The 14730-nt window shown below is 45.6% G+C and overlaps 1 protein-coding gene across 1 annotated transcript in view; it reads left to right on the top strand.

The window, feature by feature from the left end:
* The window catches only part of kirrel1b (kirre like nephrin family adhesion molecule 1b), a 99165-nt gene that overhangs the window by 54702 nt on the left and 29733 nt on the right, over positions 1–14730 (top strand). Inside the window, 2 exon segments of the mRNA XM_030752390.1 lie at positions 1533–1682; positions 3522–3679. Coding sequence (XP_030608250.1) covers positions 1533–1682; positions 3522–3679 — 308 coding nt within the window.

Raw genomic sequence — 14730 nt, 5'->3', positions numbered from 1 at the left:
TTATTGTTCATCCTCAACCTCCTCCTCCTCCTCCTCTCCTCCTCCTTCTTCTCCTTCTCCCCAGGGTGCTTTCACCTCTGTGGTTGCTATGCTGCGAGGTGCTGGAGTGGATGATGTAATCTCCACTAATACTTTTGCCCCCCCCCCCCCCCCCCGTACCCTCCTTCTTCCTCCTTGCACCCCAACTGCCTGCCTGCCTTTGCCATCTGAATCCATGATGTCATGTTAGGATTGGGCACGGAGGATCAATGAGTGCCCCCTAGTGGGATGTCACGCTCAATTATGTCTTTGTCTGAGAGTGGAGGGTTCAAAGACAGAAAAAGAGGGTGCTGTAATTGGAACAGCGCTGCCCGTAATTCTGCAGGAATTGATGTGGCATTATTGAATATGTGGCCACGTTTGATCAGTGTTAGTGCGAAAACCGTTTAGCTGTTTATCGCTAACAGTGTTACTATGCTGCTGTTATGTGTGTGTCTTCATGCATTCATTACCCCCTCGTGTTGTTTGTGTAGAGGGCACATCATATCATCGTGATCTCCAGATGCTGCGGCTAATGAAAAAAGGTCTTCAATAAATCGTGTTATCTGTGTATTATGATAAAAAGCTTTGACACTTTCACATAAATATGTGTCGCTTTGCTCTCTGTTCTGTGTCTGTGATAGATGTAAAACAATCAGGGTTCAGCATTTATCCATTTCAAAGGAGCTTTTATATTTGCTTTATACTGTGAAGAAATCAAGTCAGAGTCCTCTGCCGCACAGTTACTTGAAGGACAGAAATAATAATAATCATAATAATCATAATAATAGTAAACATTGACACTGAATGAAAGAAGATGACACCGTAAATGTTTTGGTTTTGTCCTTATTTAAAAACATGACATGCCTCTCAGCTCACCAGAATTATTGAGTATTTATATTTTTGTAATGTCTTTTGTGGTATTTACTCACCCAGAGTTTTATTTTTTATAGTCATGACGTTTGGAAATATCCATCTCTGAGCTTTCAACTGCAACCCGCAGATAAAACAGAGGGAGATAAAAATTTGTCTACTGTGGAAAACATCATCTAAAAAATTCAAGAAAAACATCTTTTTTCAGGAAATAAGTGACACTGACGCTCCGGATAATCCACATAACAGGCCTGCATTTTTAGCTAGGAATTTTAACTCTATAATTCAATCCTCATTCAATCCCCATTCAAGCAAAATGTGAAAAAGGCCACCTTGTTTTCTTTTAAGTGAGTTGGAACTGGAAATCATCACTGAGTATTTCTAAAAAACATGCTCTCCTCTCTCTGTGAATCCGGCCCTGCTATGATGACTCATGACTGTAATAGAAGCATTGAATGTCTCTTCCTTCACTCCAACAATCATTTCAAAACAAGAAGTCCTGCTTTCAAGTTGGCTCACTATGTAAAACAAAGTATGTGACTTGGCATAACTTACACTGTAATCAAACAGCGTAAATAAATGACAGCGTGTATTATTTGCCGGCTACCCCTAACTGCAGCTTTGCTGGGTTTCTTCTGCAGCCTGGCCCAGGTACCGTATCCTGCGTTCTCTCGACATCGGCCAGTACAACCTGGAGATCTCCAATGCTGAGCTTTCTGATGACTCTCTGTATGAGTGTCAGGCCACAGAGGCCGCCTTGCGCTCCAGGAGGGCCAAGCTCAATGTACTCAGTAAGTAAACTTCAGCTACTGATACAGGGGTCATTCTTCTGATATTTTTTCAGATTTTCTTCTAACTGGCAAAGTTTAGGAGATGACAGTTTCATACAAAATAAATGTGATGTTTTAACTGTATGCTGAGTTCATTCTTGTTTCCTTTAGAAGAGCAGGTCTCCTGAGTTGAGAGAGTGAGCTTCGCACTGTGACTGCTTTTTAGTCTGGATTACCTGTGTGTGACTGGCCAGTTCAGATGCTTAGGTTCACCTGCTTCTATACTATTGACTGTAATGCATCCTTTCTCTAAATCTTTGGATTTCTGCTTTCAACTTTACCAATTAACTATTCTTCTTGACAGGTTTCTCTAAAGATCTCCTGTCAGAGCTCTATTTAAAGTCACCGTAAATCTCCCATGTCCTCAGAATCTGTCTTTAAAATTCCAGCTTGGAATACTGCATAAATTGCTCTTTCTACATTGCCTCTGTGCATGTGACTTTTATTACAGCCCCAAATGTGCTGTTTCAGTGTCTGTAGCTGTAAATGCAACTCAGCTGCCACTGCCCAAAATCTGCCCAGCTCACATTGCACTAATGCACAAAACATTACATGAAAACAACACCAGGAGACACCCAGGCCTCTTTTATTAAATGTCACTTGGCTTGGATTGGTTTTTGTAAAAAAAAAAAATTAACAATCACAAGAATTAAAAATAAGAAAGATTTTAGCACCAGTATATGAAACTAGTAGTTTAGACAATTAGTTTTTTGTCAAAGCATTGCTGGTTTTTGTTCACAGATTTGGGAGAGACAAAGGTTAGGAATATAAAAAGATAAATAACTAAGAAAAAAGGTGTTATTTGGCTCTTGAGAAATTCATTAATTTTATATTTCCAGTCGTGTGGAGCTGCCAATCTGATTTATTACCTAACTTTAACCATATACTTATATTAATGGAATAATTCACCCAATTTGAATATTTTTTCTTTGGCCGCAGACATGTTGGCTTTCCCTTGAACATAACTGAACGAGGTGGCAAACCACTCAGCAGTTTTAGGTCTACTTTTATTCTACCAAACTACATCCACCAACCATATCTCTCCACAGAAGGAAGCATGCATTTACCTGTGATGAGAGACTCATTCTAGTGACAGTGTGACAGGGTGTAAACATTAAAAACGACCTCCCTCGGCTGAGCTGTAATGTTAGCTAGCTGCACGCGCCTTTTGGTGGGCGGATGTAGTCAGAAGTAAGAAAATAGCTCCTGTATGAAAACACTCACAATAAAATTGTGAATTTTTTTTTTTGAGTAACTGGGTCATGCTTTCTGGAAAGAAACATTGCTACTGAGTTGTTGTTGTTGTTTTTTCTTTTTTTTTTTTCAGCACTTGGGTGAAGCCAGTATCTCTAAAACTGGGCAAATCAGATTAACAGACCTACCTGAGGAAAAATATGTAAATTAATATTAATTTGGGGGGTGAACTTTAAGTAATTAACTTAATCAAGATGTTAACTATATTAAACTGGAGACACTGAAACAGATACTGAACAGGAATTTGGAAAGTACCAACAGGAAAAGGGTCAAAGGTCAAGTGGAAATATATATATATATATATATATATATATATATATATATATATATATATATATACATGTATATACGGTTTTCATCTGATAACTGCAAAGTACAGCGTACAACGTTACATTTTTCTGTGTTGTTGACAAGTCTGACAGCATTTTGGGTCTTTATATGGTCAACTATAAGTATAGGTAAAGGTTTTTTTTTTTAAAAATTCATGACTGCACACTTACCTAAAAGTGTCATTTTAAAGAATTAATTTGCCTGTCTCCCCTTCAGTCCCCCCTGAGGACCCAGTGGTCGAGGGATCCCCCGAGCTCTTGCTGATGGCTGGTACTTCACACAACCTGACCTGTGTGACCCGCGGGGCTAAGCCTGCAGCGCACATCCAGTGGACCAAGGATGGCGTTCCTGTGGAGGGGGCCTACCACTCCACGGTGACTCATACACACCCCTGCACACATGCAGATAACAGCAGCACGTGCGGGGGGTGGGGGGAGCAGTAAAGCTGACATAAAGACCACAATGAGTTTCCTTCACAAAAAATGAGATCTGCAGACTTTCACATTTGCTAATGGCTATAAGAGTTTGTAACACAAACTGTAGTACAATACAGTCTCCTCTGTAATATAATCCACTCTGCCTGCTTAGTTGTTTGTTTTTATGCCTTTTTTTTTAATTTTTGCTGTAGGCATGTTATGAAGGGTAAATACAATATGCACACCTCAGGCCAGGCAGCTTCCCTGAAGTCCTGCAGTAGGGAAATAGCATGCAGTTCATTAGTATTACACACGGGAGTGTTTCTTGGTTTTTAGTCAACAAAATACTCGCCATATTTATTAAGAAATGTTTTAATGGATACAGATTCCAACCTACAAATCAATGGACAGAAAAATTCTGTGCCTTGAAATGTTGTTGCAGACTTTATTAACACAGTGTTTACTTCCAATAGCAGCAATGAAAGGGCACAAGCATAACTGGATTCTCTTTACTAAATCAAACAAAAAACAGGCTTTTTTTTTCTCATGCTGAGAAAGCCGTGACTACACTAAAGTTCTTACGTTCTGAAATGAAATGAAAGCAATGAAATGAACCAAACGAGGATGTGAAAAAAATTTCATAGTCCTAAACTTCTTTGTCAGTTGCAGGGGAGCTATCACAGTCAGAAGTTTGAAGAGGATATGATGTAACACTGGATTCAGTGTGGGAAAAAAAAAAAACCCTTAGATTTCTTTAAAAAAAAACAAAAAAAAAAAAAGATTATCTGAGAGGTCCCTCTTTGGACTGCTGTGTGTTGCTTCATTCATCCATACTGGGTCTGACAAAATGTCTGTTCTGTTACACGATTAACGGAATACGTTAATGCATGATGTATTGAGTTCAGTTTTGTACTGTCGCTTTAAGAGAGCTACGGAGCTTCCGGTCATGTGACCTAACTCAGGAAGTGAGAGCATGGCTACGGAAGAAACATGGAGTTGTCTCTGGAGCTTGAAAAAAGGCGACTGGACTTCTTTTTGTTTCTTGAAGACGTTTCACCTCTCATCCGAAAGGCTTCTTCAGTTCTCAACCAAATGGTGGAGAGACCCAGGTATTTAAACCCCTGTGGGCGTAGTCCCCTGGAGGTGGTTATGACCCTCTATTGATCATGTGCTTGAACACATGTGCCCAGGTGTGAAGGGGGCGTGGGTCATATTTAATCAGTGGTTTCAGTTGAAACCAACTTAGGACTCCGCTCCATTGTTTCCTGTGGCCTATTGAGGTCACTGGAACAAAGGTGTGAATGGGGGTTGAGACGTCTGGGAAGGGAGCTCAGGACAGCACTGTAAGCGGGGGAAAGTTGGTGACGTAATCCACCTCCTCTGTTCAATGATGGTTGTTCACAGTGGACATAGATGGCTTCTTTCACTCCTCTTTCAAACCATCTGTTTTCCCTGTCCAAAATGTGGACATTGGCATCCTCAAAAGAGTGCCCTTTTTCCTTCAGATGCAGATGTACTGCTGAATCTTGTCCTGTCGAAGTGGCTCTTCTATGTTGTGCCATTCGTTTGTGAAGAGGCTGTTTGGTTTCACCAATGTAGAGGTCCGAGCACTCTTCACTGCACTGAACAGCATACACTACATCGCTGATCTTGTGTTTGGCGGGTTTGTCCTTGGGATGAACCAGTTTTTGTCTTAGGGTGTGACTTGGTTTGAAGTATACTGAGATGTCATGCTTGGAGAAAATTCTTCTGAGTTTCTCTGACAAGCCTGACACATATGGGATGACAATGTTGTTCCTCTTGTCCTTCCCATTCTCTGTAGTTTGTGTTTGGCCTTCATTCCTGTGCATCTTAGCTGATTTGATGAAGGCCCAGTTGGGGTAACCGCATGTTTTGAGGGCTTTCTTAATGTGTGTGTGTTCCTTATGCTTCCCTTCTGCCTTAGAGGGAACACTTTCCGCACGGTGTTGTAGGGTCCTGATCACCCCAAGTTTGTGTTCCAGAGGGTGGTGGGAGTCAAAGAGGAGATACTGGTCTGTGTGTGTGGGCTTCCGGTAAACTTCAATGTTGAGGCTTCCATCTTCCTCGATAAGCACCGCACAGTCCAGGAATGGTAACTTGTTATCTCTGGTGTCCTCCCTGGTAAAACGTATGTATTTCTGTGCTCTCCAAATTCTATGGAGAGCACAGAACCACCTTTTAAGTGAAAGGATAAGACAGGTCCATTTCACCATAGATGCACTCCAGAACAAAATCCACCAGACTCAGCAGAAACTCTCATCACTCTTACCTCACACCATCGCAGAAGAAGTTTCTACATTTGTGGACAAAGCCCAGCTCGCACAACACATCAAAGGCAAGGAAAGACAACTACGTAAATTTCAAACTCTGCAAACCAAGGCATACCATTCATCTGTTAACAAACAGGACGACACGATAAGCAATGGAAACCAAGGAAAGTGGGTGAAGAACCTATCAGACAGGGTCCTCACCAAACCAGAAGAAAATGTGCTAGCCAAAGGACTCAACTTTGCCATAGCCCCACAACAGCTTCCTATAGTAGACCTCATCACAGCAACAGAAACCGCTATAAGAAATAACAAACTTTCTCATCCTGTAGCAGAACAGATCAGGATGAAAGTTTCAGCCACTCTCGCCAGTGCAAGACTTCCTCCATCCAACCTCACCATTCAGGAGAAGAAGGCCATCACAGCCCTAAGCAAGGATCAAAACATCACCATACTGCCAGCCGACAAGGGGAGGTGCACGGTTGTGCTGAATTCATCGGATTACCACAACAAAATTACTACACTCCTCAGTGACAACAATACTTATGAGGTCTTGAGACGTGATCCCACAAGCAACTACAAGAAAAAAAGTTGTTTGCTGCCTGCAACAACTTGAAAAGGAAAAGCCATTGACCGCCCCACTTACTACCGCCTGTACCCTGGAGAAGCCACTCCTTGCATTTATGGACTCCCAAAGATCCACAAAGAAGGAGTCCCACTTCGACCCATTATCAGCAGTATAAACTCGGTCACCTACAACATTTCCAAACACCTCGCCACCATCTTATCACCGCTTGTTGGCATCACACCCCACCACATTGAAAACTCTACAGATTTTACTAACAAGGTCCAGAATCTTGTACTGGATCCAGATGAAACCATGGTGTCCTTTGATGTGGTTTCACTTTTCACTTGCATACCTACAACTGAGGCAGTGGAGACCGTCAGAAGACGACTACAGGAAGACGATTCCTTACTGAACAGAACCAGCTTCACCCCAGATCAGATTTGTGCACTTTTAGATCTCTGCCTTACCACAACATATTTTAAATACAATGATGGATTCTACAGACAGAAGCATGGATGTGCCATGGGCTCCCCAGTGTCTCCCATTGTAGCCAACCTTTACATGGAGGAAGTGGAAAGTAAAGCTCTTGGTTCTTTCAAAGGGACGGCACCTAGCCACTGGTACAGATATGTAGATGACACCTGGGTCAAAATCAAAACCCGAGAAGTAGAAGCCTTCCCTCGTCACATTAACTCAGTGGATAAATACATACGTTTTACCAGGGAGGACACCAGAGATAACAAGTTACCATTCCTGGACTGTGCGGTGCTTATCGAGGAAGATGGAAGCCTCAACATTGAAGTTTACCGGAAGCCCACACACACAGACCAGTATCTCCTCTTTGACTCCCACCACCCTCTGGAACACAAACTTGGGGTGATCAGGACCCTACAACACCGTGCGGAAAGTGTTCCCTCTAAGGCAGAAGGGAAGCATAAGGAACACACACACATTAAGAAAGCCCTCAAAACATGCGGTTACCCCAACTGGGCCTTCATCAAATCAGCTAAGATGCACAGGAATGAAGGCCAAACACAAACTACAGAGAATGGGAAGGACAAGAGGAACAACATTGTCATCCCATATGTGTCAGGCTTGTCAGAGAAACTCAGAAGAATTTTCTCCAAGCATGACATCTCAGTATACTTCAAACCAAGTCACACCCTAAGACAAAACTGGTTCATCCCAAGGACAAACCCGCCAAACACAAGATCAGCGATGTAGTGTATGCTGTTCAGTGCAGTGAAGAGTGCTCGGACCTCTACATTGGTGAAACCAAACAGCCTCTTCACAAACGAATGGCACAACATAGAAGAGCCACTTCGACAGGACAAGATTCAGCAGTACATCTGCATCTGAAGGAAAAAGGGCACTCTTTTGAGGATGCCAATGTCCACATTTTGGACAGGGAAAACAGATGGTTTGAAAGAGGAGTGAAAGAAGCCATCTATGTCCACTGTGAACAACCATCATTGAACAGAGGAGGTGGATTACGTCACCAACTTTCCCCCGCTTACAGTGCTGTCCTGAGCTCCCTTCCCAGACGTCTCAACCCCCATTCACACCTTTGTTCCAGTGACCTCAATAGGCCACAGGAAACAATGGAGCGGAAGTCCTAAGTTGGTTTCAACTGAAACCACTGATTAAATATGACCCACGCCCCCTTCACACCTGGGCACATGTGTTCAAGCACATGATCAATAGAGGGTCATAACCACCTCCAGGGGACTACGCCCACAGGGGTTTAAATACCTGGGTCTCTCCACCATTTGGTTGAGAACTGAAGAAGCCTTTCGGATGAGAGGTGAAACGTCTTCAAGAAACAAAAAGAAGTCCAGTCGCCTTTTTTCAAGCTCCAGAGACTACTATGACCTGGATAACTGAGAATCTACACAGACAAACATGGAGTTGTGATACCACATGTAAGAGTATCGCGTAACATCTGCCTTTCATCTTAGGCGTGGTGATTGCATCTTGGGTATGTACGCTTTACACTAAGACAACTTTATTTTGAGATGTGTACTTTTTGGAACGAGTGTGTATTTTGTTGACGGTAACGGGAAATCGGATCGGAACGGCTTAGCGCCGGAGCACATTGTTCAGTGTGTCAACAAGCTATGATAACTGTTTTAAACTTGTTAGTTGATAAAGTTAACATATCTTCTAGACCGAAGAGGTTATAGATACAGTGATGTTAAGATATGCAGTTCATGTAATTGTGTATATTTCTGTTGTGCTTACGTACGTTAAGAGAAATTAGTATATAACTGATTTGTGTTTTCATGTGTTTTAGTTTCACACTTTTCTGAGTCTTCAATAAACCTGTGGACAAGCTGACAACGTCTTCAGAGTCTTGAAGTAGAAAAGAGTTTATCTGTCTGTCCAGAGATATATACAGCACATGTATTGAGGACAGAACAGTGAAACCAAGGCTTTCTAGCGGACAAGACAGCGCAGTGTTACTTACCTGGTCACATGTGGCATGTGAATAGTCATCACGGAAGCAGTAAAGTGGAGCTACAACGCTAACCTACGCCATGGCAGAAAAAGCGTCATCGTTAAAGACACGCTCTCAAGTGTCAGCTGCAACATCAGTATCCAGAGCATCTTCTACTGGCTCAGCGGCAGCCAAGGCCAGGGCAAGAGCAGAGGCCGCTAAGACACGCCTTACCTTTCTAGAAGAGGAAGTAAGCTTAAAACTGTAGAAAGCTAAGCTAGAAGCAAGCATAGAAATGCTGAGTCATAAAAAAGAAGCTGCTGCAGCCATTGCAGAGGCAGAAGCACTTGAAGCAGCTGTCGATGGAGCAAGTGAGAAACACAGCTGCAAACTGAATCTCGACTCCTCTCCCTTGGAAGCCACGGAACGCACAAGACAATATGTGGTCGATCAGGCTAAAGTCAAAGGTTCAGAACTTTCACAGGACGCTGAACAGCTAGGCGAGGACATTTCTCCTGTTAAGGCAGAGCCAAGCACAGGCTTCAGCGCCTCACACCTCAAGCCAAAAGCAAAACCGTTCGTGCCAGGGCGAAACGGTGCAGTTCACTCTACTTTACAGCAGCCCTACGCTTATGAAGATAAGTACAGCCCGGCATCACGTAAAGTCAAGTTTGATAGAGATTTTGTCTCCCCCATGCAGCGCCCGAGTTTGACATCGTACCCAGTATCTCCTGACGTCAACGACGGTGGCATAAACACGAACGACTTTGTGAGGTACTTAGCGCGTCGTGAGCTAGTGGCTACAGGCTTATTGCAGTTCAACGATAGGCCACAGACTTACAGAGCGTGGAAACGGTCCTTTCTCACCGTGACTGCAGGTCTGACCCTCTCGCCAAGTGAGGAAATGGATCTACTGCTCAGGTGGCTTGGTAAGGAGTCTGCAGAGCACGTGGAGCAGATCAGAGCAATTCTTTTTTTTTTTTTTTTTTTTTTTTTTTTTTTTTTTTTAGCCTGTCATGTCTGGTAGATCTTGCAAGCAGAACTGTGATCTGAATGCGTTGTTGTGCCAAACATATTTGCTATTTCAAGATGAGCTCTATAGGTTCTCAATAGGCTCTTCTTGTTGTTGTTTTAACCCTTTATTTTATTTATCTGAGTTATTTTTCCACATACTATGTAACAGCCAGAGCTGACAGGCTGAAGAAGAGGAAAATAAAGAGAAGAAAAAAGGGAGAGAGAAAGGGAGCAAAAAAAAAAAAGGGGAAAGAGCACAAGTCTATTAATCAGATAGTTCATCACTTTAACATATAAAAAAAAATACTATCAATACTTGCAAAAATAAATTTGTGTGTGAAAAACAAAACTAACAAAGCATGTTACGCACACCAACAATTTTGTTGAGTTGTGATTGAGTGGGCGTTTGTGTCTGTGTCATGTTTGTGTCTGTGTCATGGAACGTACTTACCAATGAGGGCAAAACGCTGCAGCTCCACCCATCAGAAGCCAGAGGCAGGTACGGAAAGCCCCCAGAACCCCAGGCCACCAGCAGCCCACCAAGGGCCAGGAAGACCCCCGGCCACTCAGTCCAAAGACAACCGCACACCTACCCCAGCAGACGGGAGAGGGTGGTCTCAGACGGAGCCCCCCCCAGTCGAGGAGCGAGGGCTCCAGGGAACCCAAGGCGATGAGAAGCCAGCCCCCCCCCAGCGCCAGCCCCCTGCACTGGCCGGCGGCAGGGCTCCCGGGCCCACGGCACCCAAGGACCCGCCCGACCCTCCACAGAGCCCCCCCCCCCGCCGAAGAAGCCAACGCAGCCCCGCACCGCACCCCCAAGGGGGGCAGGCCAGTACCCACGCCAGAACACCCAGCCCCACCCAGGAACCCCGAGGCACCCCCATCCCAGGGGGTAGGGGGGAGAGGCAACCAGCAAGGAGCGGCCAGGAGGCAAGGCACAAGGCCCAGACCCAGGTCCAGCCATACATACAAACACACCCAGACACCCGTGTACACATTTATACACAGATACTCATACATGCCCATACATACTTACCCACACACAGATATGCCATACATACACATTCACTCACCCACCCATACTCACGGAGACGGTGACAAATACACAAAGACACACATTCATCCATAGCTACCCACCCTCTGAAGGCGGGGCAAGTGGAAACCACCCCAGGGCCAACAGCGACCCCAGGACGCCACCAGCCCGGTCCCCAAGGAACCACCCGACCCCTACCCCGGGCGAGACGCAAGAAATCGGGGTGTAAGATGACCCATCCACCCCTCCTCCTCCCCAACTTGTAGGTCTATGTGTTAATGTTTGTGAGTGAATGAGGTGTATAGGGTTGCAGTTAAAATTGAGGGGACAGTTATGCCACAAGCGCCAACTGTTGGGCGTCAGCGCTTGCCCACACTGCCCCCCCAAAACCCTCCATGTCTAAAGTGCAAATAAAATTTGGAGACAGACAGTGACGAGGATCCGAGTGGGGCCACCTCAGCGGCCCATCTCATCAACCTCTGAGTAACATGCCTGCCCCAAAGGTCCTATGTGTATCAGGGTGTAAGTGTGTATGTGTTGTGAGTTATAATGACTAAAGTGCAATTAAAACGGAGAGGCAAGTGGTGGTGCAGCTCTCCACGTGGCCTCTCCATCCTACATCTGTGAGTGATGTGTATTCTGTGTGTGTGTGTGTGTGTGTTTGTGTATGGGGAGGGGGGGGGGGGGGGGGCATATGACCAGGAAAAATCCTGGAAGAAGAGAGCCAGCTGGCCGCTGGCTCAATAGGCACCCCGACCTCCCACACCCCAGCACAGGGCAGGGGGAGGTGAGCCCGGGGCCGCGGTGACAGCATCCCGGAGCACTGCAGCACCCGAGGTTGGCGCCCTCGCCCCCACCGCAGAGGGCGGCCCGCTCCTCCTAGATGCCCATTCACTCAACAATAGACACAAACAGGCGACAGGACATACTGGCCTGGGCATGGAAATGCAGTGCCCAGTCCCCCCCAACCACCCCACCGCGGCCCCATCCCCCACCCCACCCCAGAGCAATTCATATTAACCACCCAGCAGCAGGGCTTGCTATGACATGGGACAGACTCGATCAAATATATGGATCACCAGAAGCGATAGAGGACGCCCTGTTCAGGCGTATTGACTCCTTCCCTAAGATCACAAGCCGGGATTACTCAAAACTGACAAGGTTAAGTGATTTGCTGATGGAACTCGAGGGCAGCAAAAGCGGATGGAGACTTACCGGGTCTCGCCTTCCTCGACACAGCAAGAGGGGTCAACCCGATTGTTCAAAAACTCCCATTTCATCTGCAGGAAAAGTGGGCTTCAGTTGGTGCATGTTACAAGCAGCAAAATCGTGTTTCTTATCCACCCTTTGTGTGCTTTGTAGAGTTTATCGGTCAGGAAGCGAGGATAAGGAATGACCCAAGCTTTAAATTCACCTCTTACACAGACATTCTCCCAAAGACAGAGAAGTCAGTCTGGAGACAAAACAAATACAGTGAGGTCTCCGTCCACAAAACTGAGACGTCTTTCAAAACGGCGACAGAGACTGGTGAGCCTCCAACAAACTCAGAAAACATAGAGAAACAGTGTCCCTATCCACAGGAAGCCACACCCCTTAAGTAAATGTCGTGCATTCAGAGAAAAGACCATGGAGGAGCGTAAAACATTTCTGAGACAGAAGAATGTCTGCTTCAAATGCTGCGCTTCATCCACACACATCGCCAGAAACTGTAAAACTAAAATCCAGTGTGCAGAATGTAAGAGTGACAGGCATAACTCAGCACTTCACCCCGGACCTGCTCCATGGACTAGAGAGGAAGCCTCGCCTCAAGAGCACGGCGGGGAGGAGGACAACCTTTCGGAATCGCAAGTCACGAGCAAATGCACTAAGGTTTGTGGTGAAAATCTATCAGGTAGATCTTGCTCTAAGATCTGTCTTGTGAATGTGTACCCCGCCAGCCGGCGAGAAAAGGCAGTGAAGCTGTATGCAATATTGGATGAACAGAGCAACCGCTCGCTGGCCTCGCTCTCAGTTTTTTCGATCTGTTTAACAACCAAGGCCCAAGTGCTCCTTACGTGTTGAGGACATGTGCGGGAGAAAAAGGAGACTATGGGAAGACGGGGCCAGTGGCTTTGAAGTGGAATCACTAGATGGAACAGTGAGGATCCCACTACCAAGTCTCATTGAATGTAATGACATTCCTAACAACCGGGATGAAATACCAACCCCCAGCGCAGCTGTTCATCACCCACACCTGAAATCAGTAGCCCATCTCATCCCAGAGATTGACTCACAGGCTCAAATAATTCTCCTTTTGGGCAGAGACATTATCAGAGTCCATAAGGTCCGCAGCAGGTGAATGGCTCGCACAACCAACCCTATGCTCAGAAGTTGGATCTTGGGTGGGTTATTGTTGGTAATGTGTGTCTTGGAAGAGTTCACAGACCACCTACAGTCAGGGCGTTCTATACACACACCACAGAGTTGGAACGTCCTACCCTCTTTGATCCGTGTCCTAATGTATTCCACATTAAGGAGAAATACAGTGACATTCAGGTCCTCAAACATCCGCCAGCATCACCTGAAGAAGGCAGTCCTTGTGAAACAGGTCACCTGGGACGCACAGTGTTTGAGCGCAGCAGGGATGACAACCAAGTGGCTCCCTCAGTCCAGGACATTGCATTCATAAGGATAATGGATGAGGGATTAACAAGGGACCCAGACGGTAGTTGGATCGCTCCGTTGCCCTTTAAATCGCCACGCCAACGTCTCCCTGGCAACAGGCCCCAGGCACTGAAACGTCTTATGTCGCTTAAACGCAACCTCGACAGGAAACCCGAAATGAGGGATCACTTTCTCAGGTTCATGGAGCAGATGTTTGAAAATGGTCATGCGGAGTTAGCTCCTCCTCTCAGCAAGGATGAAGAACGTTGGTATCTGCCAATATTTGGCGTCTACCACCCAAGAAAACCAGACAAAATCCGGGTGGTGTTCGATTCAAGCGCCCCATACGATGGTGTGTCGCTCAACGACACCCTATTAACGGGACCTGACTTGAACAACACACTGCTTGGTGTCCTGATTCGTTTCAGAAGAGAAGCGATTGCGTTCACAGCAGACGTAGAACAGATGTTCTATTGTTTCCTGGTAAGGGAAGAAGACAGGAACTTCCTGCGGTTCCTTTGGTTCCAGGGCAACGATCTTAGCAAAGACGTTGTAGAATATCGCATGAGAGTACACGTGTTTGGGAACAGCCCATCACCCTCTGTGGCTATTCATTGCCTGCACCAGTCAGTCCAGCTCAGCGACTTCCATGTGGACCCAGATGTCAAGCACTTTGTGATGCGAGACTTTTATGTGGATGATGGCTTGACGTCGTTGCCCACAGTTGAGGAGGCTGTTAGCTTGTTGAGAAGGACACGAGACACTCTCTCAAAGTCAAACCTGAGACTCCACAAGATCGCAGCGAACAATAGAAAGGTCATGGAGGCTTTTCCGCAGAGCGATCATTCAAGCGACTTTAAAGATCTTAACCTGGATGCAGACGTGCTACCGACACAACACAGTCTGGGTATCAAGTGGGACCTCCAAACCGACTATTTCCTCTTCACTGTCTCAGAGGAGGTTAAGCCATACACTCGACGGGGTGTCTTGTCCACCATCAACAGCCTCTATGATCCTTTAGGATTC

This window comes from Archocentrus centrarchus, chromosome 17 (genome assembly GCF_007364275.1).
Source record: "Archocentrus centrarchus isolate MPI-CPG fArcCen1 chromosome 17, fArcCen1, whole genome shotgun sequence".
Lineage (NCBI taxonomy): Eukaryota > Metazoa > Chordata > Actinopteri > Cichliformes > Cichlidae > Archocentrus > Archocentrus centrarchus.
The sequence above is the reverse complement of the archived record's forward strand: the minus strand, read 5'-3'. Positions and strand labels throughout refer to the sequence as shown.